The 27,824-nt window shown below is 43.8% G+C and overlaps 2 protein-coding genes across 4 annotated transcripts in view; one reads left to right on the forward strand and one right to left on the reverse strand.

The window, feature by feature from the left end:
• Positions 1–11,450, forward strand: part of KDM3A (lysine demethylase 3A) — a 29,309-nt gene extending 17,859 nt beyond the window's left edge. For all 3 annotated transcript variants that reach the window (XM_053976803.1, XM_053976804.1, XM_053976805.1), the window contains 14 exons: positions 500–652; positions 866–961; positions 1,293–1,420; positions 3,103–3,289; positions 3,740–3,909; positions 4,660–4,896; positions 5,288–5,459; positions 6,403–6,493; positions 7,051–7,181; positions 7,981–8,100; positions 8,186–8,325; positions 10,100–10,276; positions 10,358–10,492; positions 10,706–11,450. In XM_053976803.1, coding sequence (XP_053832778.1) covers positions 500–652; positions 866–961; positions 1,293–1,420; positions 3,103–3,289; positions 3,740–3,909; positions 4,660–4,896; positions 5,288–5,459; positions 6,403–6,493; positions 7,051–7,181; positions 7,981–8,100; positions 8,186–8,325; positions 10,100–10,276; positions 10,358–10,492; positions 10,706–10,786 — 2,018 coding nt within the window. In that variant the 3' untranslated portion in view covers positions 10,787–11,450. The remainder of the gene's footprint in view (positions 1–499; positions 653–865; positions 962–1,292; positions 1,421–3,102; positions 3,290–3,739; positions 3,910–4,659; positions 4,897–5,287; positions 5,460–6,402; positions 6,494–7,050; positions 7,182–7,980; positions 8,101–8,185; positions 8,326–10,099; positions 10,277–10,357; positions 10,493–10,705) is intronic.
• Positions 11,451–13,294: 1,844 nt separating this feature from the next.
• CHMP3 (charged multivesicular body protein 3) lies at positions 13,295–27,687 on the reverse strand. Its single transcript, XM_053976809.1, has 6 exons — positions 27,554–27,687; positions 22,810–22,870; positions 19,193–19,372; positions 16,632–16,753; positions 14,806–14,920; positions 13,295–13,813 (listed from the first exon to the last, which is right to left on the reverse strand). The coding sequence occupies exons 1-6, from the start codon at positions 27,596–27,598 to the stop codon at positions 13,677–13,679; spliced, it is 660 nt and encodes a 219-aa protein (XP_053832784.1). The 5' UTR covers positions 27,599–27,687; the 3' UTR covers positions 13,295–13,676.
• Positions 27,688–27,824: the final 137 nt, after the last annotated feature.

The following is a 27,824-nucleotide window of genomic DNA, read 5'->3' on the forward strand; positions in this document are numbered from 1 at the left end:
ATATAGTGGGTACACAGGAAACCTGAACAGCAGCAGTCATTGCTTCAGAGAAGAAAATTAACCATTCTGAGAAGGTCAGATAAACATAAACACATAAAACTTCACAAAAGGAAGACAGCTACTTGCCCACCATGCTGCTGAATAGAGAACAAGGATAAGCTGGTTGTGGCAAGCTACACATTAAGTTTAGCTTGCCAGCAGTACCTGAATTTATTTCCTGGAGTAGCTGTGGGATTTCCACTTAGGAGAATGTCAGGAATATGCTTGTTAGCTTGGACAGAGACGTGTCAGGAATAAAAGCTGTGGTTGCTGCTGCACAGGAGGAAGCAAACTGGTCTCAATTGCTTGGACTGTTGTGTAACAGCAAAAGCATTTTCTGGAGTTCCAATAGAAGACCAAGTCTGAGTCATATTGCTGTAGTTTTTGAGTGACTGTAGTGAACATGCAAATACTGAATTTGTTGGCACTAACACTTTGACTGTCCCGTTCTTGCCCGCAGGACAGGTGGCCTGGAAGCGCGCGGTTCGCGGCGTTCGCGAGATGTGTGATGTCTGTGACACCACAATCTTCAACCTGCACTGGGTCTGCTCCAAGTGTGGCTTTGGTGTGTGCGTGGATTGCTACAGGATGAGGAAAAAAAACTCATGTGAAGGTGGGAGTGCTTATTACTACCTGAAACAAAGGGGGATCAGGGGAAATAAATCTGTGTTGGACTTGGAAGTCAATGACAACCTTAAGCGAGCCGAAAAAAAGCCTTCCCAACCAAAAGGACATGTTGTAGACCTGTGGTTGGATGTATCAATCATAGCAAAATATGTTGCTTTCCAGAGCAGTAACAAAAAAATGTAATGGTTTTGTTTTACAGATGATGACTCTGATACTTTCTCCTGGTTTAAATGTGTGAAGGGGCAGGCACATGAACCAGAGAATCTAATGCCTACACAAATAATTCCTGGAAAAGGTATTGGAAATATTTGATTAACATAAAAATGTGCTGTAGGATTTTGCTGTCTTTTGTGTGTTGTTGATACTGTACTGAGTGAGGTTTGATTTTAGTAGTAGAGTTAGTAAAAGCTTAACATTTATTATCCAAAGACAGGAATAGCATGTGTGTTTAATACTATTTTATTATCTTTGACCTTTACAAAGAAGTAGCAGAACTTCCTGTTTAATGATGAATGGTATTCACATATTAGTGTTTAGCTGCACAGCACACACAATTTCTTAAAAAGTCTTGGTGACTGCTGGATGTTGTGATTACATTTGAGCTCACTATGGTTCTGTCCCTGCAGCTCTCTATGATGTTGGTGACATCGTTCACTCCGTAAGAACAAAATGGGGCATAAAGGCAAATTGTCCTTGTGCAAATAAGCAGTTCAAAGCACTGTCAAAGCCAGCTCTAAAGGAGGATTCAAAACAGGTATTGTTACTGCCTCTATGTCTGTGCAGTTAAGTTTGTGTCAGTCTATTGCAAGTTCCTGAAGCCACTGCTAATTTGACTTTGTAGGTGGCCAGCCCTGACCTCTGTGATAACCCCACCACAAAGGGACAATTTGTATTCACTGTTCAGCTCTTTAAGTTTTTGGGAAAATCTCATTTGTGTCCCTTTGACACTGAGCCCTCACTAGTTAATCTATCCTTAAAAAAGGCTCCGTGAGGATTTTTAGAGCAAAAATGGGATTAGACTGAGAGATCCCTTAAGAGAAGAATGTGAAGAACAGATTGAGTGGGAATGGTTGTGAAGTGTAGCTATTCCTTGGGTCCTGGAGATATAATACATGCAGCATCTAAAAGAGTAAGTAAGGTGGAACAGCACTTGGATTCATAAAAGAACTAAACATGAAAAAAATTGAGATTTAGAGGAGTGTGGAGATTCACTGATTTCTCTGGCAATCTGATAGGTTTGCTTCTCTGTATTACAAAAAAACCAAAACAAAGGAAACCCCACAAGTTACATATATTTATAAATGGATGTAGCATTTTTTTGCTTTTGAAAACAGCACAAATTAATAGCTTAGTTTGAAAGTATCTCACAAGAAATGGGGTGAATTAAGTGATTTTAATTTTGTTAGATGCTTATTCATAGCCTTATTTTGAAAATAAATGTTACCTTAAGTGTAAGAAGCAGGTTGGACTTGATTTCAATGTAAGTAATGAACAGAAGAGACAAAAAATATTTCAGTTGTTACAAGTGTGGAAGATAGTTATGTGAATCAAAAGTTAGCATTCAGCTGACTTGGCTTCAGTCTTCTGAATCAAGATTTCCTGTGATTCTGGATAAAGAGCTGCATTAAATCTATCTACACATCTTTATAGAATTAGTTACTGCACTGGTTGTGTGAAGATAAGCTCATTAAAGGTTGAAACATGTTGTATTATGTCATGTTTAGAATCCTTGCCAAGTATCAGCAGTCAGTGAGAGGTGAAATAGAGAACGTAATGTTAGACAAACAAAAGAGCAGAATAATTTCTTAGCTGAAAATTGTTTGAGCAGAGAGAGGAAATACACCAGTCATGCAGGAATCCCAGGGCAAAGCAGTGGTTTTGGTTAGTCTGTTCCTAGAATCTCCAAATGACCAGATAAATCAGCTACACAGGAGATGGACAATCCTGTGAATGGATTGGGCTGGCCAGTGCTGCACTCAGGCAAGTGTAGCTCAGACCTGGCAGGTGAGTGCATGTTCGCTGCCACCTTAAGAGAAAAATTTAGGAATGCTCCATATCTGTGTTTGTCCTCTGAACTGGAGCTCCAGCTTAGCCCTGGCCTGAGCATCAGCTATTACTAGAAATGTGACAACTGCTGTTAGAACTGCACTTGGTTTCCAAAGCAATCCCAGAACGTGCACCTGGGAAACTTGGCTCTCTGTGCTTGTCTTGAGGGATGATGGACTCTGGCTGTTCCTAAAGTTGGGAGATCCCAAAACCTGCTGAGCTGCCATCTCCTGATCCTGAGCTGCAATGCTGACCTCTGCTGGAGATCACATGTTTTGAAGGGCCAAACCATTTTGCTGTTTAAAGGATGAGTTTGGACATGCTATTGCTTGTATTCCCTTTGTGTAGAATGTGTTTGTGTCCAAACAAGCTATTGCTTTGCTTTTTCAGCACTTGGCATCCGGGGACAGGCCTGGCCTTCAACACAACAGTTTTGTACTGAGCTCACAAGTCACTACACATGATCCTCTTCTAAAGTCAGCACTTGGAAGCAAACAAACTGCTTCTGTAAATACTTCTCCTTCATTAAATTGGTTTTCAAACTTAACAAGTGGAAACGTGAATAAAGAAAACAAAGGTATGTGCAGAACCAGTGAGGAGTAAACCCTTTGTGGCTGCTTGTCAGAAGAATATAGGTCAGACCCGGCAATATCTTGTGCTGAGAGTGATGTCATCAGCCTGCTGGGATGAGTAAAGCCTGGCAGAGTTAGCATATTCTGTTGAAAAACTGGATTAAGATCCCATTGATGCAAGTATTCTTGAAAATACAGTTTGATAATTCTTGTTTGGGGGTTTTGGGTTTTTGTTTTTTTTTTTTTTTTTTTTTTTTTTTAGAATGTGGGATTTTAAAAACGTTGGTTTATTGAAGAAAGTTAAGTGAAAGAAATATTTTATCTGCATATATTGGGAGGAGATTTATATATATGTATATACATGTACATGTATGCATGTAGGAGGATATTGTCTTGAAAAAAAAATTGAAAGTATTTTCATGGTCAAAGTATCCTCACAGTTTTCTTCATTTCAGAGAAACTTCTCATACCAATTTCAAAGAATGAAAATAAACCTCTTCAGACACTCCCTTGCTTAGCCAAGCCAGCTGCAGCCCTGCAGACATTCAACAGTGCAATATTATCCCCTGTGAGCAACAACAACACGGGCTTCTTGCGGAACCTGTTGAACTCTTCTGCAGGAAAGGTACAGGAAAAATTCAGTTGTACAGGTCTGAGTTGATCCCAGGCTTAGATTCTGTTCTAAACCCGTGAACAACTGCCAGGGGCAGTTTACTTTCTTATCACAGTAAGTAAAACTGTCTTCATTTGGGAAAATGGACTAATTCAGTTTCAGTGCTCAGTTAGAAGTAGCTTAGTGGTACTAAGTCTTGGTGAGGAACTGGGAACTAAAGGATAAAGCAGATTAACTTCTTAAGCTCGAGTCTGGCAGCTGCATTGACTGGGATGTCTTTTAGACTCAAAGTAGAAGCACCAATGAACTTGCAGATGGAGGAAAGAACCTTCTGTGGTGTCTTCCCCTTACCTCATTTGCAGCCTGGTTCACTTCAGATGTTTCTGGGCTTTGTCTGATCTTACAGACGTGACTTCAGAGTGGTGGGGGAAAATACTGGCCTTGAGAAGTCTTTGCTAAAACTGAATTTCTGCTCTTTGATATAAAGCAATTCCTGTTTTGGGTTTCTGCAGTGTTGCTGAGATGCAAATCAGAGTAGAAATTGTTGTGCCAGAATTCTGTAGACTAAGTGTAAGAAATGGCACTGGCATTTAATGATGGTGCATTTCTAGACAGCAGAATTCTGCAGCTGTTGGTTTCTCTGCACGACTGGATCTTAAGTAAAAAATTTTCAAAGTGGCAAATCCTTTCTTCAAAACCTGCAGGATAAGGCAACAGAAAAGAGCACTAATTTTTTTATTGTTCTTTCATGTGTTTTATCAGACAGACAATGGACTGAAGAGTACACCCAAAATCCTTGATGACATTTTTGCTTCCCTGGTGCAAAATAGAGCCATTACAGACTTGCCTAAGAAACCTCAAGGGCTGACCATAAAGCCCACGATAATGGGCTTTGACACGCCCCACTACTGGTTATGTGATAACCGCCTGCTGTGTCTTCAGGATCCCAACAATGAAAGCAATTGGAATGTCTTCAGGGAGTGCTGGAAGCAGGGACAGGTACTTCCATTCTCCTGCTTTTTCCATTTGCAATTCATGTGCTTTGTCCTTTAGTTGAAGCACAGCTACAACCACTGTAGTGATAAGCAACATTAAACCTTTATCAAATGGGTGACATGAGCACTGTTACACGTCCTTATCTAAGGATCTTTTACTCTTTAAATCTGTTTCTAAACACAGAGCTGAAATTATGGCTCTGTATAAAAAGCTGCCTCAGTTTGAAACAGAATGCTCAGATGCATGCTAAGGCAAAATTCTGGTAGAGCATACTGAGCATTTAGTTTGCAAAATGCCTGCATTCAAATGCTCAATGTATTTTATGTATTACCCTGTTGTAGTTAGAATTTCTGGTGCTTAATAATTCTTCAGAATATATTCTTTTGCTTTCTAGCCTGTAATGGTGTCAGGAGTGCATCACAAGTTAAATGCAGACCTCTGGAGACCGGAGTCCTTTAGGAAGGAATTTGGCCAACAGGAAGTAGATCTGGTTAACTGCAGGACCAATGAAATCATCACTGGAGCTACTGTAGGGGATTTCTGGGATGGTTTTGAAGATATTTCAAGTAAGCACTGTGACTCTTTGTTCCAGTAGGTAAAAAACTCAGCAGCGATAATTCTGTCCTTGCATCGATTTGTGATCCATAAGCAGTGTACGAGATGTTCAAGGATTTCTCCTCACCTTGGGCAGTTTGGTGAGGATGCACTGCAGACATTTATGCTCAAAGGATTGTGGTCTGGATAAAAACTGTCATTCCCATGAAGTACCCTCCTTCAGGAGTGTGTTTGGCTGCCTTTAGTCTTTTGGGGCAACATTCTGAGGAAATTTAAGATCTTGCTAGCAAGTAGGTTCATCTGCCAGCTTTTTTTTTTTCTAGTTGAATGAAACAGAAGAGCGCATGTAGCGGTGGTGCTCACAAGTTCAATAGTTCTGCTGTTTTAACTTGAAGGTACTACTTTGTTCTGAGCAACTGAAGTTACTTTGTATAAAAGTAGATTTAGGGGAGGTGAGCTTGAGGTTTTCCAGGAGAATTAACAGTTGCCATTGCATTTGGAGTTCTACTTTGTGTCTGTTACACATCCTTATCTAAGGATCTGCTTTACTGTTTGAATCAATTGTAAACTTAGGGAGTTTTGTACTTAGGGCAAGAAGAGTGAGTGGGAGGTGGAAGACTCACACCTTTCTTTTCTGTTACTTGATCTTTGAAGAGGTTTGACTTCATCAGCTACTTTTGGCCTCAAACACAAACCAGTTTCTGAGCTAAATTGTAGGAAGTGCTTGGGCAGGGAAGCAGTAAAGGCTGCTTGTCTGTCTGACATCTCCTCTTGTAACACGTTTGTCATGAGAGTGACACCCTACTCTGGTGTCAGAGGAACTTGTATGTCTTTATTTCTACATGAAAGTTGTGGAATGAACATGGCTTTAAACTGAGATAAGGATTTCTTAATTCTTTGTATTCTGAGTTGTACAACTACTAAAAACTAAGACTTGTTAACATTTCAAATTAGGTCGCCTGAGAACAGAAGAGGGGGAGCCAATGGTATTGAAGCTTAAGGACTGGCCTCCAGGAGAAGACTTCAGAGATATGATGCCCTCTCGGTATGAATTTCCAGAGGAAATGTTCTTTGTTTCTGTGGCACACCCCCAAAATAATGGACTGTAGGAATATTCTTGTGTTTTGATACCTGCCTCAGCTTTGAGCAGCACTTGGTGAAATGTGAACAGTTCTGTTTCTCAGAGATGCCTGACATAAATGGAAGTCCTGCACAAGTTTCATGATAAATTTTTATGTGGTTCATTGTATTTGTTGCTAAGTAAAGTGAGCAGCTAAAACTGCTCCTAAAAGCCTGGATCACTTTGAAATCTGAAGTTCAGACGAAGCCTACTTTTTGGCCAAACATTTTTAAGTATTTGGACTTAGGCTGTTTGATATTCCTTGAGACATTTACATAATGAAATAGCATTACTCCAGAGCAGTTAAATTTATTTGCTGTATTTCTGTGCCTTGTTTGTTTGGTTCCTTTACACAGTGTCCAGCAAACCCCCTGAGGGAAAAAGTACATGTCCTTAACTGGAGAGAGCTTTTGCTGCAGTCTGTTTCAGTCTATTTTTTGTTTTATCAGTACCTAATGTTAAATTTTGCTGCATTTCCTTAGGTTTGATGATCTGATGAAAAATATCCCATTGCCAGAATATACCAGGAGAGGTGGCAAACTCAACCTTGCCTCTCGACTTCCCAACTATTTTGTGCGACCGGATTTGGGCCCCAAGATGTACAATGCCTATGGTAAGGAATTTTTCACTCTAAAGGTCACATTGACCACATGTTCCCATTGAAATTTATTGTAGATTATGTGAATCCTTGCTGTTGTAGACAATTTGATTAATCCCATGGATCAGAAAACCTGAGTTTAGCTCACCTATAGGTGTCAATGATGTCCAGAGCATGATATATTTTATTTAACATCTTTTTGTCCAAGTGGTTTCAAGCCAATAGTAGTTATTCCCAGTCTTCCAATCAACTTGTTCTACAGCCTCTCTTTCCTGTAGCAGGCAACATGTATTTGTTGTTTTGCTGCTTCTGGCCATATTACTTTTGTTCTCCTTTTTGAACTGTATCATTTAGCTTTTAATCTCTCCTTGAGCAGCTTTTTTCCACATCTGGTTCATCTGCTGTCACTCAAAAGACATTTAAAATGGAGCAGCATCATGGCAAGTAGAGAGATGGATAGTAAATCCTGTATCAGCTGCTGTTTAGAGTGAAAAAAAGCATTTTGAGAAACAGTCTCTATCCTAAACTGCTGGAGAAACCCTTTCCTAGCAGGACTTAAACATGACTTTTATGTATCATACAGGCTAGACAGAGATACATTGTTCTGTGTCAGCCTGTCAGCAGATCACTTGGGAAGCCACAAGGTGGAGCAAGGTCCTGGATAGAAAGCATATTGCTCTTCTGGAAGCATTTGTTGGTAGAAGTAAAAGCACTCTAATCTTTTCAGAAAGTACTTCTGACAGTGGTGTAACATTTCTTTGTCTTACTAATGGATCTGCTACTCCTTTTTCCCCCGCTTTGATTCCTCCCTCAGGCTTAATAACACCAGAGGACAGAAAATATGGCACAACAAACCTCCACTTGGATGTGTCTGACGCAGCCAACGTCATGGTTTATGTGGGGATCCCCAAAGGCCAGGCTGATCAAGAAGAAGGTAAAATTTTAGTGCTGTCTGGGGGGATATTTCTGTGGCCAGAGGGAGGATCCTTTAGTGTAACTGCTCATGTTGTTTTCCACAGAAGTGCTGAAGACCATCCAGGATGGTGACTCTGATGAACTGACAATTAAGCGTTTTACTGAAAGCCGAGAAAAGCCTGGAGCTCTGTGGCACATTTATGCTGCCAAAGATACAGAGAAAATCCGGGAGTTCCTTAAGAAGGTAAGCTGTTAATCTTAAAAACTGATCTTCTGCCTGTGTAGGCTTGCAAGTCTCTATCTTTGGGGCTTTTCTCCTCCTTCATATCCCAGGTACTGTGGAAACAAATAACTGGAGTTGTATGCAAGACAAAACTTCTCCTATGCCGTGAGTCTTGTAGGACCTGAAAAGGGTGGAGAGTTGAAGCTTGAAGTTACCTTGTATGTAGATATTCCTTCTGCCCACTCTTCTCATAGATGAGTAATGTTACATAGTGAACAAGAAAAACAGCTGGTTTAGATTTAAGGAAAAGCAGTTTAATTGGATCCTTTTTGGAAGAATGTGAGATGTTTTCGAGAAATGTCAGAGCAGTACATGGTACACAACACTCTTCCTTGTTCTCTCTCTTACTACCTTTTTTTTCCCCCCATACCTTGATGAGGTCTGAATTAAGGGAAAAGCATGAAGTATTTTGTGTCACATTTTCATGGGAGTTAAGTGTTTAGTAGAGATGTGCTACCACATCCAAAAGGTGTGTAAATTTGAACCAAAGGTTCAAATTTACCTCAGATGGTCCAGAGTCCTTTGTGGTCTCCATGGTGGAACTTCTTTGGTGCTCTAAAAGTGGAAAGAGCCAATATGCTGATATTTAAGAGGATAAATGGGATGATCTGAACAACTGTTGGCCTGGTCAGGCTTATGGCTTTCTTGGTGGAAGCTGGGAGAGGCTGCAACAGACTTCAGTGTTAACAAAGCACAAATCTTATGGTTGATAAAACATGATAAGCGTTAGCACTTGGAGTCTTGACATCTGTCTCACACCTCAGTCCCTTGTATCACACTTGCTGGCAGGTGTGGGGCTTTCAGCAGCTTTTAGTGGAGTAGAATCAAGCTCTTTATCTCTTCCCAAATGAGTTTTTGGGCTACAATGGGTGTAAATGGCTGCTGCAGCAAGTTGGATTTATATGACAACTTCTTGCAGAAATTCTCTCCCTACAACTCTCAAATTTCTGTCCTGAAGTGCTTGTTGTGCCTCCCAGTCTCGTTTCTCCTGAAAATCTGGTTTGCATCCTCTGAGTCAGTGAGCACGCACTGACTGATTGTGGCCTCAAGGCAGACACCTGCTGAATTGCACACTTGGTAGTGTCTTCCAGTCACAGCCTATAGAGCCAGAGAATCTCAGAATGGTTGGGGTTGGAAGGGAGCTTCAAGAACATCTCATTCCAGCCCCCTGCAATGGGCAGGGACACCTTCCCCTTGACCAGGTTGTTGACAGCCCTGTCCACCCTGGCCTGAAACACTTCCAAGGATGGGGCAGCTACAGCATCTCTGGGCAACCTGTGCCTGTGCCATGTTGCCCTCACAGGAAAGGATTTCTTCCTAATTTCTTCTTCTAATCTAAACCTACTGTCCTTCAGTTTATAGCCATTGCCCCCTGTCCTGTCACTTCACACCCTTCCCCACAGTCCCTCTCCAGCATTAGTAGTGTCAGAACACTGGTTCCATGTCTGACAGTGGTTCCCAGTGTGAACACGAGCTGCTTCACTTGCCACTGTCAGTTGGGATTACTTGCATTTTCCATTTCTGCAATGTGTCTTTGAAGCCAGTGGGACCTGAGCAATGCTGAAACCTTGACAAAGGTCTGAGTAAAGATCCAAACTTCCATTGTGTAACTCTCCTACCTGAACACATGGTGCAAGTCCCTCTGGCACACGTTTGTGTGGAATACCACAGATACAACCTGACTGTCCAGTCAGACTGGTGTGTTAACATGCCTGTTGTCTTGTGACTTTGCCAGGTTGCAGAAGAACAAGGCCAAGAAAACCCTGTAGATCACGATCCCATTCATGATCAGAGTTGGTACCTGGACCGATCGCTGAGGAAACGCCTTCATCAGGAGTATGGAGTTCAAGGCTGGGCTATTGTACAGTTTCTAGGAGATGTAGTTTTCATCCCAGCAGGAGCTCCACACCAGGCAAGCACCAGGGACATGGAATGGCCTGACTGCTTGGGCAGCCCTTTGAGCATGTGGCTAATGCTTGTTTGTTCTCTCTAGGTTCATAATTTGTACAGTTGTATTAAAGTTGCAGAAGACTTTGTATCCCCAGAGCATGTCAAACACTGCTTCTGGCTCACTCAGGAATTTAGATATCTGTCACATACGCATACGAACCATGAAGATAAATTGCAGGTAACTTCCCCATGCTCAGTGCTCTTGACCCTTCACAAAAAAACCACTAAAACACAACAGATGTTTTCCCAAGTTTGAGATTTGCATGAGGGTTGGGCAGACGAACGTGTCCAAACTGACCTGCACAGGGAAAGGGAAAGTAAGTGGGAAAGCTGGAAAACTGTCTGTGCTGTTTGCTTGTAAAACCAAGCACCTTTTCCTTTGCTCCTGCAGGTGAAGAATGTCATATACCACGCTGTTAAAGATGCAGTTGGGATACTGAGAGCTAACGAATCCAGCCTTAGCAGACCGTGACGTAGAGCGCCTTAACCACACACTATGAAACAGAAGCGTTGGCAGCTGTTTTACCTACTCAGTCAGGACCTCTGTGGACTTTGAGATTATATGAATGTTACCTCATCTTCCTTTCAGCAGTACCAGAGGATCGTGGTACTATGTTCTGTGTATTCTTCCAATGTTTACAAACCTGATATGTATATGTAGTAATATGTATGGACTGTGGCATACTGTGAATGCTCAGTTGCAATAGAACTTTATACGGAGTTGCTCTCCAAACTGTACAAAATACCTCCTATAGAACTGTTGGGAACTATTCCAAATTACTCGTTTGAAAAATATTATTCAAGGCATTGTAAAGCTTCAATTTTTAAAATTTATTTTGGGGTGGGAGGAAGTATGGAATCACTCAGTTTAATAACCAATTTACATAAAAAAGTTAAGAATGCAGTTCTGGAATTTCACATTAACATAGAACTAGCATTTAAATTAGCTTTAAGCTATTGTATAGTAACATAGAGATGGGAGTTAACCATCTTTAGGTAAATGTATTTAAATTTCTAAATGTTAAAAGAAACTTTTAATCAAATGTCTTCTGTTCGAAACTGCTCTTTAATTTGAACTGATGTTTGATTCTCTTGTTTTTAACACTGAATGGTTACATAAAAATTCTTCTATTTCAGATACTGTTCCTTGCCTGTCTTCTTCAACTGACTGTTTAAAATGTAATTAATTTGATACAGTACTTTGAAATGCAAAAGAAAACTGTGTATCAGAAATGGTTCATACTGTTTATTGAAGTATTTGAAGGCTTAGGTTATGGAATTTAGCAGCAGACCTGTTTATAGTTAATTTTGGTTAACCCACGAATGACTTAGCTGACAGTACTGCTGCCAGGTGCTGTGGTCTGTATCACATGAGCTTTGCAGCTTCAGTCTGAAATTCTACACACAGAACTCTTGGTTATTTGGAGAAACACTGAAAACATTGTAAAACTTAAAACAGGAAGAGAGGTTATGAATGGAAAAGTGAATCTCTCATTTGATGAGATACCATGAGACAAAATTTAACCTTTCAGTTCCTTCCCAGCACTGAAAGTTGCAGGATGGCCTCCAAGTTCACTTTTCTGAGCTTATGCAACAAATTGAACTCTGCAAATATTCCCTGTAGCACTTGACCTGCTGTTTGTGATCAGCAGCAAGTGTTGTGTCTGTCTTGGGTGGCAGGGTTCTTCTTCAGAGAAATTTCTTCTGATTGCTCCCCCAGGAGCGGGGACAGGCTGCAGTGATGTGCAGCGAGCAGGAGCCTCTTGTAAGAGTTAAGTGAAGTTGATTTACGTAAGGTTTGCCTACACACCAGCCCTTCACTGTATTCAGTGGGAGCTTTCCTCCACCTTCACTTGCTGACACCTCTTGACAGTAAATAACTTGTTCTAGTCACTTCAGGTGTCTTGATTTGGCATTTGTGCTTGAACTTGTCAAGTATGATTAAAAACAACACTTACCTGAACATTCTCCCTTAACCATCAAGTTGAAGGAGATGACATTAAGCAGGTTAATTGCTTTCCTTGGAGCCAGCTGGAGTATTTGTGGGCAGCTGGAGTACAGGTACCTCCCAGGGAGCTGAGTCACACTGATCTTACACACCCTCTGTCTGTGCACATAGATCTGAAAAGACTCATTGTTGAAACTGAATTCTGAGCTCTTACCACTGTGCTGTTGTTCAATCTTGTTTTGTTGGCAGCTCTCACCCACTTCTGTTCCTGATGTGTCCTTTCTGGATTTTTAAGACCACAAGAAACAAACTCTCCCTCTTGCCTGTTTTTGTTGTGTTTGGGGTGGAGATGAACACTTGAATTGCAGAGCCCTGAAGCACTGGGGATACTTTGCCTCCCCCAGCACAAAGGTGAACAGTGCTTGGCCCTCCCCATGCTCTTATGGTTGAAAATGGGAAGTGCTGGACTCTATCCAGCTCTCTCTGTGCCTTGTGTGTTTTTCTACCCTTGCTGTTAGGGTATAATTATTTAGAGACTTGGCTTTCTTTGGGTAAGTCTTCCTTAAAATGAAGAGCTCTGGCCTTTGCTGGGGAGGTGCTGTGGCAGTGATGGGTTTGGGTCAGAGTTTTTTGGTTTCCAAAAGGCCTTTTGTGAGCCATGACATCTGTTTTGCCTGAAGCTTTTCCTTGGGAGGAGACACAAGCTCTCCTATGACCCTGAAATGAGCTATTGGAGCAGCAGAGAGGCCTTGGCATGGCCACGGGAAGCTTTGCCAACAGCCTGGTGAGTCAGGGCCCCCCCTCCCACTGCTGCCACCTGACCTGCCCTCACTGTGCCACGGCCTTGGCTAAGACAGGCTCTCCTGTGACCATACAGAGCTGGAACAGACTGAAAACTTCTCTTTAACTATGCAGTGAAGGCCCTGAATGTGCTAAAGAAAGGTGTTACAAAACTAAAAGGGAGGTGTTAAGAGGTGGGTATTGTTTGTGAAAGAGGCCAAAGTGATGCAAACTAAACTGCTGCCATGGCAGTGACTGTTAGAAGCAGCTTTAATAAAATTTGTATTGATTCAGGAAAACACAGATCTGACAGTGCTGTTTTGGTAGCAGATTAAACCAAAGTGCCCGTTAGAGAGAAATGCTGCTTGAAGATGAGACTATATTTCAGGACTTTGTCTAAAAATACATAACATTACACCACCCTTGCCATGTCACCACAGGAAACATGGGCTGAACAGAAAACTGAAACAGACTGCACTCCCCAAAAAGTATATTACAGTAGTGTCTTGGAGAAAAAAAATCCTCAGGAAGAAAAAAAATAGATATATATTACATACATGAGAATACATTAAGTTTTGCATTTTGAAGGTAGGACAGGATAAAATAAAGCCAACTGTACACATCCATCCTGGCCCTAGCTCCTCAGGGTGGCCAACCGTGACTGCATTGCCTCGATGTCCTCCTCCTCATCCATGGCAGCAGCAGCTGCTCCCATGGGCTCAGGCTCTGGCAGAGCATCTGTGACTTTACTGGGTGCTTTACCCAAGGCCCCTGCAACAACAAACAGGCTCATTAGTGAGTGTCAAGTCTTCATTTAATAATTAGTGGCTTTTGAGGACATCTAAAATAACCAAACCAGTCATTTCCCATGGAGGTCACATCCCTGAGCTGGGACAGGGCCAGCCCAGGGGTGATGGCTGCCCAGCAGCACTGACCTGCCAGCTCTGAGCCTCTGCACTCCTTCCCTTCTGGGAGGAGGCTCCCAGCTCTCCTCAAGCCCTGCTGCTTGCCTGGGAGCTCCCCCTGCCTGCTCGGGAGGAGGGGAGCTGCTCCAGCCAGGAAAAAGCAAATTCCAGGATGGAAAAAGCAAATTAGGATGTGAGAAAGAACAGGGCAATGTGCCAGGCACTGAGCACAAGGTGCCAGCAGGGTGGGCCCTGCACTTGCAGTGTGGTACAGCTGAATGCAGCCCTGCTGCTTGTTTTTGTCACACCACATCACAAGCGATCCAGGTGAAAGAAACATTCTAAGCATTCTCCAAGTCAAATAACTGAACCAGTAAATCATTACTTCATGAGCTGGAAGGCAAAATTTGTGGTTTTGGTTCTAAGAGGCTTTTTGTGTTTGTTTTGGGCTTTTTCCCCCAAACAAGACACAGCACGTTACTGCCAGGACTCACAACACAGCCTATGACTCAAGGCAGTGCAGCAGAGTTTATTTCTTGGTTTCATTAAGAACAATACCTAGTCAATCATGTAGGTTTCACCTTGTTAAGAGGATTCACTGCACAGCAAAACACAGATCCGTTAGAGCCTCAATTACATAAGTGCACAGACAGCAGCTGATGGATATTAGTTCTGCCCTGCTGAGCCCTGCTGGCCTTCTCAGCCAGTATTCCCTGAGAAACCAGTTTGTCAGAGCTCTCTGCCCATCACCAAAGGAAGAGATGCCACTGGGAGAGTGCAGAATAGATGAAGATTTCAGTTGCTGCATCTTATTGAACAGAGCAAGAACCTGGCTCTCAGCAGCACCCACAAACTCACCAGCTGTAATTTCAAAAAGGATTTTGTCAATTTCTGCCTCAGCTTCCTCCTCCATCTCCTCCTGATCCTCCAGGCCTTCAAAGGTGTCCTCCAGCATTTCCTCTATAATTCCAGCCTAGCAGAAAAAAACAAGGCTGTGTGTGATGCCCTTGGAAAAGAGCAGGGTAAGAAAACTCATTTCTACAGGGTAAGAAAACTCATTTCTACCCAGGCATGTAACATGAACACACATCTCTACAATTGCAGAGGAAAAACAGGAAGAAAACTGAGGATTAAAGGCACCTGTTCTCACTTTGAAAACCTCAAGTTATTAAAAGAAGAGAGATTTAAATTAGATATTAGGAAGAAATTCTTCCCTGTGAGCTGGAACAAGTTCCCCAGAGAGGCTGTGGATGCCCAGTCCCTGCAAGTGTTCCCAGCCAGGTTAGATGGGGCTCTGAGCAACCTGGTCCAGTGGCAGATGTCCCTGTCCATGGCAGGGGGGCTGGAATTACACGATCTTTTAAGATCCTTTCCAACCCAAACCATTCTGATTCTGTGGTTATTTATTGTTGTTGTATGTTTAAACCAAGAACCCAGCCTGCTCCAAGCATGTGAAATAAAAGTGTAAATTTCAGTCATGCAGTATGAATTGCGTAGCACACTGTAAAACTGCTCTTTGACACGGCTTGGTTTTCTGTCTATCTGCATTTGAAAACATTCCTTTGCAGGCCCTGCAACCTAAATATGGTCAAACCATGCTGGTGCACAATGATAAAATTATCTAGAAATAAACTTATTTGAACTGAACAGTCTAGAGCACTAAGAAGGGAAAAAGCAAAACAGCTTTGGGAGTTGAAAATGTAAGTCATAATAGAGACTTAGTATGCTTTCAAATCAGAGCACTCCCATCACATGGAGACACTAAAGCTAGATGCTTTAAACCAGTGACAGTGAGTTATATCTGAATTAGCCAGGAGTTTTGTGATTCTTTAAAATTTTTCTAATAAACTTAATTAGTTAAGGAATCTTTGATTGTGTTATTTTGTCTGGTTTTGGTTTAGATCTGTATTGGCTAAGTGTCATTAGGAAACCCTGAGAAATTACCTCACTGCACCTGCAGAAAGGAACTCTATGGACCCATACCCCTTAGAGAATCTATAGTTGAAGAAGAAAATTCAATAAATAATTGTTTTAATGGTTATCATATAACTAGAGATTAATTAGGTGTGATAGAACAAGAATGGTATCTTGAGAGAGTTAAGGAGTCAAAGGCCTGTACATTCCAGAAATCTTGATTAATACATTGCAGGTGTAGTAAGGGAGCCACTTCATAGGCTTGTACTCCCCAAAAAACTTAATCAATAGTAATTGTCTAAGCAGGACAGCAAATTTAATAAAGCATTGTTAGCTGGATAAAACTTGGGTTATGCATTAAACAAAGACAGATGAGATGTTCTGGCATAATTAAAAGAAACAAAACACCTCTACCATGATGCAATAAATTGGGCAGATTTTTAGGAGTGTTTCTTTAAAAAATCTTGGCTGAAACACTTATATAGTGTACAAAAATGCTGAAAATTGTTGTTTCTTTGAACATGTCTATAGCGAATAAATTCCCCATATGTTCCCAATTTTGACTCAAAATTGTTATTAGGAATGTTGGTCTAACAGCTTTTTGCTGTTGGATTTAAAACTCTTTGTGTCACCAGTATCAGACTGGCCATGGAGTCAGAGTGTCCTGAGCTCACACCAGCCCTGTGACAAAGGGGCCACCCAAGTGACTGCACAGCTCAGTAACAGCCACATCATGTTCACCCAAATCTGATTTATATGCCAAATCTCACCTTCATCATCTCTTTGGATAAGTCCCTCATCGTTGCTTGGATTTCTGGGATTTTTACTAGATTTTGCATAGCTTTCATGACTTCTGTGCTCTTCTGCAATGAACCTGCTACTCTGAGGACAGCTGTGAAGGAGAGGCACAGAACAGTTTGAACAACCCATGCACTGCTGAAAGCAGAGAGATTATATCCTCCCTGCATGGAAATTTGTTTACATTTTGGCAATTCAATTTAAAAAATAAACAGGCATTGCTCTTCTTCACTCTTGACTAAATTCCTGGAAAAGCCCAACTTATACCCACATTGGAAAAGTGACATTTATAGCAAAGCTACTGGTCCTGTACAACCCAGTGGTCTGCAGAGAGGTTTCAACCCACCTAAAGACAGGGAGAGAGTTGCTCCTGCCCAGCCCCTCAGCAGCAGAGCTGCAGTGACTGCTGAACCAGGGATCTCCTGCCTGACACCAGGTACTGGAAACTAACCCTGGCAGAAGTTCTGCTGCAATAGTTCCACGGCAAAGAGTAAGCTACAACATTAATACTGAAGCAGACAAGCCAAAAATAAGCTTGTTGAAACTGAATTTAACAATACTCTTTCCAGAGGCTATTCTAAGTTATAAGCTCTCCTCATCTGTATTGATATACCAAGATCAAAAAGCAGTAATTAAGGGTACTTTGAAGTTTTTTGAATTCTGCCATCTAGCTTTGCAGCTTCCTGGACATGGAGAACTTACCTGTTTGTATATTAAATGCTCACTTCTCAACAAAGCAAAATGAAGGTACAGCACATATTATTTTTCATTTTAATAATTTCTTTTAAGAGCCTACACTTATAACAAACTAAAAGAAACCTTGCCTTGAGTGGTTATTTCTCAAGTTACTACAGACCCCAGACTGAATTCTAGATTCCTTTGTATTTCCTATCTAAGTGTATCAGAAGATTCCCAGGAAGATGAAGATACTGGCAGTGGTAATAGGAAGAGGCTGTTTTGAGTTTTTCCTTTTAATGGACACCTTAAGGTGCAAGGATGGTCCTGCTTTCCTTTCCTGAGTGAGATGCATGGGGAGCCACATTTGAACCATCATAAAATTACACTTAAGGTTCACAGTGTGACTTCATGTTTTATCACTCATCCAGTGTTAAAATCTACTGGGATGATGCTGGGGTGGGGGAAATGCTTTGACATTTCAGCAGCATGTTGACCTCCACTGAGTCTTCTCCTTTCTTTAAAGCTTTCTGCTCTGCTTGTTACAGGCTGGATTGTTTCCAGCTATGGAAAACTCTGCAGGAACTGAATTACAACAGATTTCTGATGTGGATAAGGAATGAGGGAAATATGCTGGTTCTGGAAGAACACAAAGGACCAAGGAGAGTTTACAGAACATGGGTGTTAAGCAAGGGGCAAAAAGATTCATCCACACTAAGAAATCAAACACTGCTCCCCCATCCCCATGTAGGCATTGGTAAATGCCCCCAGACTCTTGCTAGGGAAGCAACCATCTACAAGATAAAGAGAATTCTACTCCTGTGACAGGTCCTGTCAAAATCAGTGACACAGGCTCCACCAGGATACAAGGGTATTAGGAATGCATTCAAACTGTTTAGAAATGCACACCAAGAATGTGCTCCAAATTGCTGTGAGTTCAGTTTCAGAGCATGTGATTCTCACATCACTGGAACCCTCAGGCTCTGAGGAGAGGTGTTCATCTGCTGAGCAGCTCGTCACAGGAAACAGGGAACCAGCAAGGATGTAGGGAACAATGAGGGGCAGGAACCCCAAGAAACTAAAACTGGGGGCTCCCTGACTACTTCAGAGCCCAGAGTGGGACACCCATCCAGGCAGGGCATGGAGAAACAGCCTCAGAACATGCTGCAGACTGAGGGGGGTTATTGCCTACAGGCATGCAGGACTTCTTACAGGGATGTAGGGGAAAAAAGCATGTTTGGACATGGGGAAAACTTACAATGGATCTTTTAAGGGGATTACAGGAACATAAATGGATCTTAGGGGAATGACCAAAGGTAGTTTGGGGAAGGATTGAAGTGGATCAGGGAACACACAAACCTCAGGGCCTGCAGGACCAGGTACCAGCAGTTCAGGCAGAGCAGGAGATCTGGGGCTGGTACCAGCTATCTGGACAGCTTGGACAGAGCATCTGAGAGCAGCTCCTGGAGCAACTGATCTATTGTGTACACATGTGTTCTTCTAGTGGACCTCACTCCTCATGAACTGAAGAGGAAGAGCAGGGTGGAGTTGTTCACAATGTGTGAAAGCTGTGTGTGTTTATGGGGTGGTGGCAAAGGCTCTGCTCTGACAGTGTGGGTGCATGTGCCTGCTGGGATTAGGGGGTAGAACTTCAGCACCCTCACAGCTCTGGGCCTGCTATGGGAGGATCTTCCCAGGCTCCTGAAGCCCACTGGAATCAACTGCTTTTCACAGGAGCACAGCTGCTCCCACATTCAAGCTCTGCCTGCATTTGATTTTGGTTCTGGACAAGGAAACCTCAGACCTCACTTCTACTGTCAGAGCAGTCATTGTGCTTGGGCCCAGAATTTGCTCTTACCAAGCTGGTTCTTCATGCCCATGAGAACAGAGTTCATGTGAGCTTTGGATGCATAGAGTTTGCTTACGGCCCTCCGCGAGCGGACCAGCTCCTTTGCCAGGATCACACACACATCTCTCTGGTTCTTTTTGGCAGCATCCTTTATTGACCTCTTCACCTTCTCCTCTTCCCTCTGGATATCTGGAGTACAAAAAAACACAGCAAAGAGTGACCAACACCTAAGGATATAGAAGAGAAATCAGTCATTTGTTGAGGTGTGTTACCAATGCAAAGAATTGTTTCTGCTTGATTTCAGATTCCCTCTGTTACTCAAAGACCTTGTTCTAGGCTGATTTAAATGTCAGCTGATTAATTCAGTTAAATCTTAATAGGAAAATTCTCATTACTGAACATCCAGCTCTGTAATTTTCTTTGCAGTCAAGAGTACTCTAAAGGACTGTCTGAGAATATTAGTCCATGATGCCAAGCTGACTAAGAGCTTACAAAGCAAAAAAAGGTCCTGTAAGAACAAAGCACTCTGAGAGAATGACTTGACTCACAACTTCAAAATACCTTCCTGACTATTAAACTGGCCTGATACAAATATATATACACAAAATATACATCCAACTTGAAACATCCTGTTCAAACTCTCCTGGCATCCAGCTTTATTCAACAGCTTTTTTAAGAGTGTGCTTAAGTGGGAATACTGAACTAAGCATGAGCAAAGAGCTGGTTGGATTTGAACTATTAAACAATAAAAAGGTCTTCTTAAATACCATTGGTTTCTCCAGCAAATCTGATGTGACTGTTCACACTTCTGCCCTGCCAGGTAACCCTGGCTGTGAACAGCAGGAGCTAGGTACTCCAAAAAGCCCAGAGTAAGAAATGCAAGAGTAAGCAGGGACAATATCAACATCCTTTCCTTTCCAGACTCAGCAATAAATTAGCCACTGATGAAATGTGGGTCTCAGAGTCCCCAAGAAAAATTATCCTAAAGTAAATAGAGAATTCAGATAGTAAGAGTTCCTCACCTTCGTGCAAAGAGTTGACTGAAATGACGAGAACAATTTTTTCAAGAAAAGCCTCTGTTCAGATTTAGCTTTGAGTCTTCTTGATTTATGCCAGACGAAGTTATACACTGGAAGAATCAGAAGCTACCCTTTTATAAAAACAAAGGCATCCACACACACTTTCTGGCACAGGCTAACTTGGAGACTTCAACACAGCTTCTCAAGTGGGAGTTAATGAACCCTGTACTCAAGACCAGTAATTCTCTCAGTATCATTCACTGAGGACTGGCAGAAAGCTGTAGGATCATGATCAGAAAAACATACCTTTGCTGCTTTCCCACTATTATTTTCAGAAACACCACAAACTTGAAGACATTTGTATGGCAGATGTGGGACTGAGCCAAGTCCCAGCACATCAGAGCAGGTAAGAAAGAGCTGAAGTGCTCCAGCAGGAAACAGAAAGCACCAGCAGCACTCCAGCAGTACTGAGGAATTACAACATTCCCTTTGGCAGGCTGAAAACAACCACAAGTATTGTGCTATTGCACCCAGGCTGGTGTAGGGCAGCCTGCATCTGAGTGAATGCTTTCACTGGCATGAACTGCTGAGCATGAGATCAGTGGCACAAGAATGCAGGAACAGTCAACTCTGTCTTTGAAGGTCAGCGCCAGCTGCACTCCTCAAGGGAAACAAAGTCACTTCCCCAGTGCTCTGCAGCACTATCAAGCACAAGAGGCACAAAGCAGCCCAAAGCACCTGCGAGAGGGACTCACAGGCTCAGCAAAACACAAAGTTACTGTATTACTCCAACTCTCATCAACTCAAAAAATTCAATTCTGAAGTAACAAGGATACCTTTCATTTCTCCAAACCTTCCAAGCCCTGAAAAACAACCTACCCCAAACAGAAATCACTACAACAGCAAGAGTCCAACAACAGATGGTTTCAAAGAGTGTGTTGCTATTTTAGTAATTCTGCTGACTGGGTGAGCCAAGTGCTCAAGTGATCCGAGCCCACCCAGTTCATCCCAGGTGGATCTAGTGTTGCCTTGTTCAAACACATCCAGCACAGCCTTCCCCAAGGAAACTAAGACAGGTTCCAGCTTAGCATCCTTACTTAAAGACTGCAGTGCTTTCCTGTGTAAGGCTCAGCTGAAACAAGAGAGCATGGCAGAATCCAACTGCAGTGGGTAATTTCTGAGGAAACCTTCAGTGGCACTTGGCTTCCATCCTTCAGGAGCAGCCTGCTAGCCTGGGAAGTGTCCAGCAGAACCATGTCCTTCCATAGGTGACCCTTGGTAAAATGTGAAATCCTGGCACAAAGATATTCTCTACTTTATTTTAAGGGCAATTATCAGTATAGCAGATGGTTGGTGGTTAGTGATGAACTGTATTTCTTTGAATGTAGGACTCTGAAACACAGACAGGTTTACAGCTGCTAAAATAATTAGATTTCCATCTACATCAAAATATCACACTACCATGTAACCTAGTATCTGCATAGGCCATTAAAAGCATTATGGCATGTAAAAAGTTAAGAGAAACACGAATTTTCAAGAAACATCAGTAGTGATCACGTGGGTACTGTGCTTCTGTGGAAGGTGCAACCTCTAAAACATATTTTGCTAGTAAGATGAGAGTTGCAGTTCCTCTGTGCCTGATACAGCCACACAAAGTGCCCTGGAGAAAGTAAAAGAATCCACATCCCTGTACATCAGTTTTACAGGGAAAGACACAAACTCTGCTCCTCATATTGGAGACAAAGACACACTTTGTATTGCACAAGCAACCTTCTCCAACCAACTCATACAAGTCTACAAGAAACAAACCTTGCCAGGTCACTCCATAGGCACAGGGCTGGAGAAGGATGAGGAATGCAGGATCTACTCCTCAAGGCCTCACTCCAAACAGGAATGTGCTAGTAACCAGATGCTGACACAAAATATCCTTCACCAGCACTTCCCATGGACAAATCCCAGAGACAGGGTAGAAGACAAATAAGGGGGAAACAAAACCTAGGCCTAAACCTATTTTCAGGCTCAGAGAAGGCAGGTAGAACAAATTCTGAACAAACACCAGTGCAATATGAAGCAACTCCTCTGCTTTTAAAGACACATTCAGCAGTGTAATGCTCATTATTTAATAGCAAAACACCCACCCACTGAGAAAATACTTTTTTTTTCCCTTCCTCTCTTCTGTTTGTAATTTTTCCAAGCTGACAGCAAGCTACTTTTGCTTGGCATGTGCACTTCACACCAGTACATGCCAGTGGAACTGTCTACATGTGGAATTATATACCACACTGATACTACTCATTAAATCAATGTGGGTGAAATTCTGGATAATAAGTCTAATAGATGTTATCCAAAGAGACTTCAGAGCATTATGTCTTACTGGGAGCATGAAATATTCATGTTCTTTTGAAAATTTTACTTGGATAACTTCACAGCGACATCATTTTGTAACACAGACTAAGTCTGGCCCCAGGATCACATTTATCTTCCTTTACTCCAGATGTGATAGACTACCCCAAGTTCTTAAATTTCACAGCCTGCCTCAATTAAAGCAAAAAAACCTTGAAGAAACACAAGGAGAGTAAAAACAAAAAATGAGACACAAGTACAAACCTCTGATCTGTCTATCAATCACTCTCATTTCTTTCCTTATCTTCAAGGACCATTCATTGACCTTAAAAAGAAAAAGTGAGAGTTACTTGAAATTCCAACTTCAAAACTATGCTTTTATACTTTCATGTAACTTAAACATTCAGTATCAAAAGCAGCACTTCAAAATGCATGAGCTGCAAGTTATGAGTGATGTTAAAATATTTCATTATTCAAATAATAAAACCCCCAAACATTGCAGAGATACCACCAGCTACTGCACTGCTCTTAATGTTCAGACAAGGAGATAAGGAGGATCTTTACAGATCCCTTCCAACCAAAACCCTTCAATGATTCCATGATGTGATTTGTGAGTCAGATGCTCACTGCCTGGCTAACTTCCCACATCACAGCCATGTCACTGTACAGAGGGAACTTGCCACAGGGGACTTCAGCAGAAGGGACAGGCTTCGGCACAGGATGACAGCCCAAGAGTGCTACTGCCCATTTCAGTCAGAAGGATCTCCAGGAGATCTCCAATCCAACCTCTACTGAAAGCAGGATCAAGTTCAGAGTTCAGACAGGTTGTTCAGGGTCTCATCCATTGAGTTTTGATACTTTTTGAGAGCAGAGACTTCACAGCCACTCTGAGCAAATGCAGTTAAATTATTACTCCTGTGTGGTGAAGACTTTTCCTCATAGAGTCCTGGAATGGTTTGGGTTGGAAGGGACCTTAAAGACTATCTATTTCCAGTGCCCTGCTGTTGGCAGAGCCACTTTCCACTAAACCAGACTGCTTAGAGCTCCATCCAACCAGGCCTTTCATGCTCAATTGAAAACTCTCCTCTGGCCAACTGTGGCTGTAGCTCTGCTCCTGTCACTGGACACCTCAAAAGTACCTGTCTGTGTCTTGACTACAACCTACCAGAGGCACTGAGAGGCTTTAGACCCTTGCTCCTTCACCTTCTCTTCTCCAAGCCAAAAGGAGCCCAGTTCCCATAGCCATTCCTCCTGCATCACAGGCTCCAGCCCTCCTCCATCCTGATGGGCCTCTGCCACACTTCCCCAGCTTGCTGAGATCCTTCCTGAGCTGTGTGCCCACACTGGGACACTTCTGCACGTGTGACCTCTTTACTGCTGAGTAGCAGTGACTGAACACTCAGCACAGTGACTACAGCTTCCCAACACAGCCCTGTTTGCCTTCATTGCTGCAAAGGTGCACTGGGAACTCCTGTATTATCCATGGGAAATCAGATCCTTTCCTGCAGAGCTGGTGCCCAGCCAACCCCAGGCTGCACATCCCTGTGTGCAGGGATGGTTGGCCCAGTCTTGCATTGCTCAACATTTAGAGGTTCCTGCTGGACTCCTCCCACTTGCTCAGGTCTCTCTGCCCTCCAGCTTCCCTTCCCCTGCCTTTGGTGGTGTTCAAACACAGCCACTCCTTCAACAGCTCCCTCCTGGCACTTTCCAAGATCTCTCTGTTCCAGATCCTCTGGCTCACCCAGGCGATGGGGAGCTCCACGTGCCCTGACCATCCCTCTAGGGAAGCAGAGTGAAGAGAACTTGTGCAATGAAAACCTGTAAATCAAGTTCTCTTCTGTGCACAAGCCCAGCAGAGCCACAGATTTAGACTTTCACCAGTCTCAAAAGACTTTCTATTGGTCATGGTGAACAGGACTGTGTTTTGATTGCAGACAAAAGCCACCATTTGAGGTGCCCAAGCACAAAATCAGCTTAAAAACCCTCACATAAAACCCAAAGCCCTTCATAGGTGCAGAAGTTTTTAGCAGGTTTCAGAAAGCTCCTGTACCTTTAGTTAAACCCTGGGTTTACAGGCAAAAAAAAGCCTAAACCCAGAACTGACTGCAGCCTCCCCTCTTGCTCTTCAGAGCAGAGGAGATAATGTCCTGGAGAGTCATTCCTCGCCCTGACAGAAAGCTAAGAAGGTCCCTTTTAGAGTAGGGACTACATGAGAGGAAAAAAAAACAGGGGGAAGAGAGAAACATGACAGAGCTCTGGCTGGCCAACTGTCCTGTCTCAAATGTAACACCTGCCAGAGATTTGCTCTACAACTTGTATTCTAGAACAAACCAACACACAACAAGCCTTCACATACCAGCACAATCAGCAACTGTCAAATGAACCACAGCAGGATTTGCAGCTTCTGTCTCTGGGATGCACAGCCCAGCACAAAGACACCATTAAATCAAGACTGGTTGTGTTTTGTCATCAAAACCTGCTTACTCTGACAGCAGAAAACTCTGTCACAGCTCATCCCTAGCACTGCCAGGGGTGTGACATGACTGTCCTAAAGGCAGAGCTGGGTGCCTACGCCTTCCCTGGTGCTCCCAACTCATCGCCTGCTTTGTGTAAGAGGAGGAGCAAATCCCACTGACTCTTATCCAGGCCAGTCCATGCTCCCAGCTACATGAGACAGCAGTTTGTTGAGCTGTAAAGAAGGCACGCTGCCCATCTCACACAGGACACAGGGACACAGATACAGACCATGGCACAAGGCAGCAATGCTGGGAGCAGGAGTACGTGGTCCAGCTGAGCAAAGATAATTACCCTGAGCACAACTCCATGCTGATGAAGCAATTCTGCTTCCACTCCTGATCTGAACAAAAACATCACTCTCACAGCACTGCACCATGCCAGAGTCAGCCAGCAAAGCACTCAAGCTGAAAAGAGCCAACTCAGACTACCCTGGAGGAAAACCTACTTTTTAAGTTCAAACGATCCAGACATGGCATTAAAAGTACAACAAATCCCCAGCTTTAGACAGGCTGAAATGTATCACCAGCTCTTCACAAGGGCTGAAGATATTTGCCTTCTATTGATCATAAATAAATTATCTCACATTGACAGAGTGGGCAGACAAAAGAACTGAGGGCAAATCATTGCCATCACAAAAATCTCAACCCCTCCCCATCATCATCCACCTCCTGCAGTGCTTGGATGGCTCCCTCTAGCCCTGCTCAGGGACTGCATCTTGAGCACAGCTGCTGGCAGACACCAGCTAAGCTGTGCTGTTTCCCCATCACCCAGGATGCAGAAACAGCTACTGCTTTTTCCTTCTAAAGCTGCAGTTGGGTACAGGAGAAAAAGAATTTTTAACTAATAATGGGTTTCTCAAGATCAGTGTTAGGCCTGTGAAGTCACCATGGCAGCCTGCACCCCAAAGCACGGCTCATGACAGCAAGAGGACTCACGTCACCTCTCCCTGCACCCGTCCCATACTGGCTTTGCAGGGTTTTCTGCAAAGAATCACAGAATCACTGGCTTAGGAAGGGATCTCTGGAGATCATCCAGTCCAAACCCCCTGCCAAGGCAGGGTCACCCAGAGCAGGCAACCCAGGAATGTGTCCAGGTGGGTTTGGAATGTCTCCAGAGAGGGAGACTCCAAAACCTCCCTGGGCAGCTGTTCCAGGCTCTGCCACCCTCAGCATAAAGAAGCTTTTCCTCATGTAAAGCTGGAAGTGATTGTGGTTTAGTTTATGGCCACTGCTCCTTGTCCTGTTGCTGTGCACCAAAAAGAAGGTTCAAGGTGGCTGGCAGCATCCTCCAAGAGCTCCAAGATGCCTCACAGACTCTGTGCTACTGGAAAACACGGCAAGCTCAACAGTTAGGGAAGGCTAAAGAGCAGCCCCCAGGCAGGAGGCAAGAACTCCTGAGTGCAGTATGACCACATGGGTGGGTTCCACAGTTGTCTGATGTGTCACCCCACCCCTGAGAGCAGCAGTCGCCAGCCCCAGCTCTCCCTCTGGTCTCTTGTACCACACTCAGGAACTCAGCAGACTGACCTAGGGCACACAGTGCTCCCACACAGGCAGAGGAGGAAGGGAAAGGACACTCCCAAAGGTACATTCCTCATCTGATTCTCTCACCACACAAGCAACAACCATAACCTGCTCCCCTGGGGCTCAGCTGCTGCAAAGCACCAGGGAACATCTGTGACACTGCAGCTTGTCTAAGCCTTCAACTTGTGTGCCTGTCATTCTTCTCCCTGCTGCTTTTCCAGTACCTCTCATGTATTTGATCTTCCTCTCACCAAAAAGCAGATTTTTTTTCACTAACACATTCATGGCTACTTATGAAAGGCAACAGTGAAATCCACCAGTGTCTTGATTATTTCATTCCACTGTGAGAACAGAAAGCTGTTCGAAGAAACACAGTTGGTCTACAGACTCATCTTCCCCCTACAAGTCCCAACATTTCAGCTACTGTTTCCTAATTTTAAGGCTGTGTCTGCAGAGAGGAGCTAGAATCATAGAATGATATCATTATAGAATCAGAATGTTAGGGGGTTGGAAGGAGCCCGACAGACCATATAGTTCCATCCACACCTTCCACTAGACCAGGTTGCTCAAGGCCTTATCCAGCTTGGCTTTGAACATTTCCAGGGATGGCGCAGCCACAGCTTCCATGGCCAACGTGTTGCAGTGTCTCACACGCTCACAGGGAAGAATTTCTTCTTAGCATCTAACATAAATTTCCCCTCTATCAACTTGTACCCATTGCCTCTTGCCCTGCCACTCCACTTCCTCACACAGAGCCCCTCTCCGGCTCCTCTGCAGGCCCTTTCAGATAGCGGAAGGTTCTGTGAGGTCTCCACCGGCCGATCTCGGGCCGGGTGTAGCCTGCGCCAGGGCCAGGCCGAGCCCGGCCCCTCCGCAGTACCCGCTCGACGCCATAGCAACGCCACACGGTCCTGCCGCCACTCCCCCGTCAAGCTCCCGGCCCCGCCTCGGCGGCTCCGGCCCCTCACCAGCTCCTTGGGCGGCTTCTCGGGGGTCTTCCCGAACAGCCCCATGGCGGCCGCACCGCCCGGCACTTCCGGGTTCCCCTCAGCCCGGCCGGGCGGAGAGCGCACTGCGCCTGCGCCGCCGGCACCGCAAACCCCGCCCCCTCCGCGTGGGGGCGGTGCCCGAACGGCCTCGCCCCGCCCCTCGCGGCTTCCCGCCAGTCACGTGGCGCTGCGCACGGCCCCGCCCCGTGCGGGGGGGCAGGAAGGCGCTGAGGGGCGGCGGGAGCGCTCG

This window comes from Vidua macroura, chromosome 4 (genome assembly GCF_024509145.1).
Source record: "Vidua macroura isolate BioBank_ID:100142 chromosome 4, ASM2450914v1, whole genome shotgun sequence".
Classification (NCBI taxonomy): Eukaryota; Metazoa; Chordata; class Aves; order Passeriformes; family Viduidae; genus Vidua; species Vidua macroura.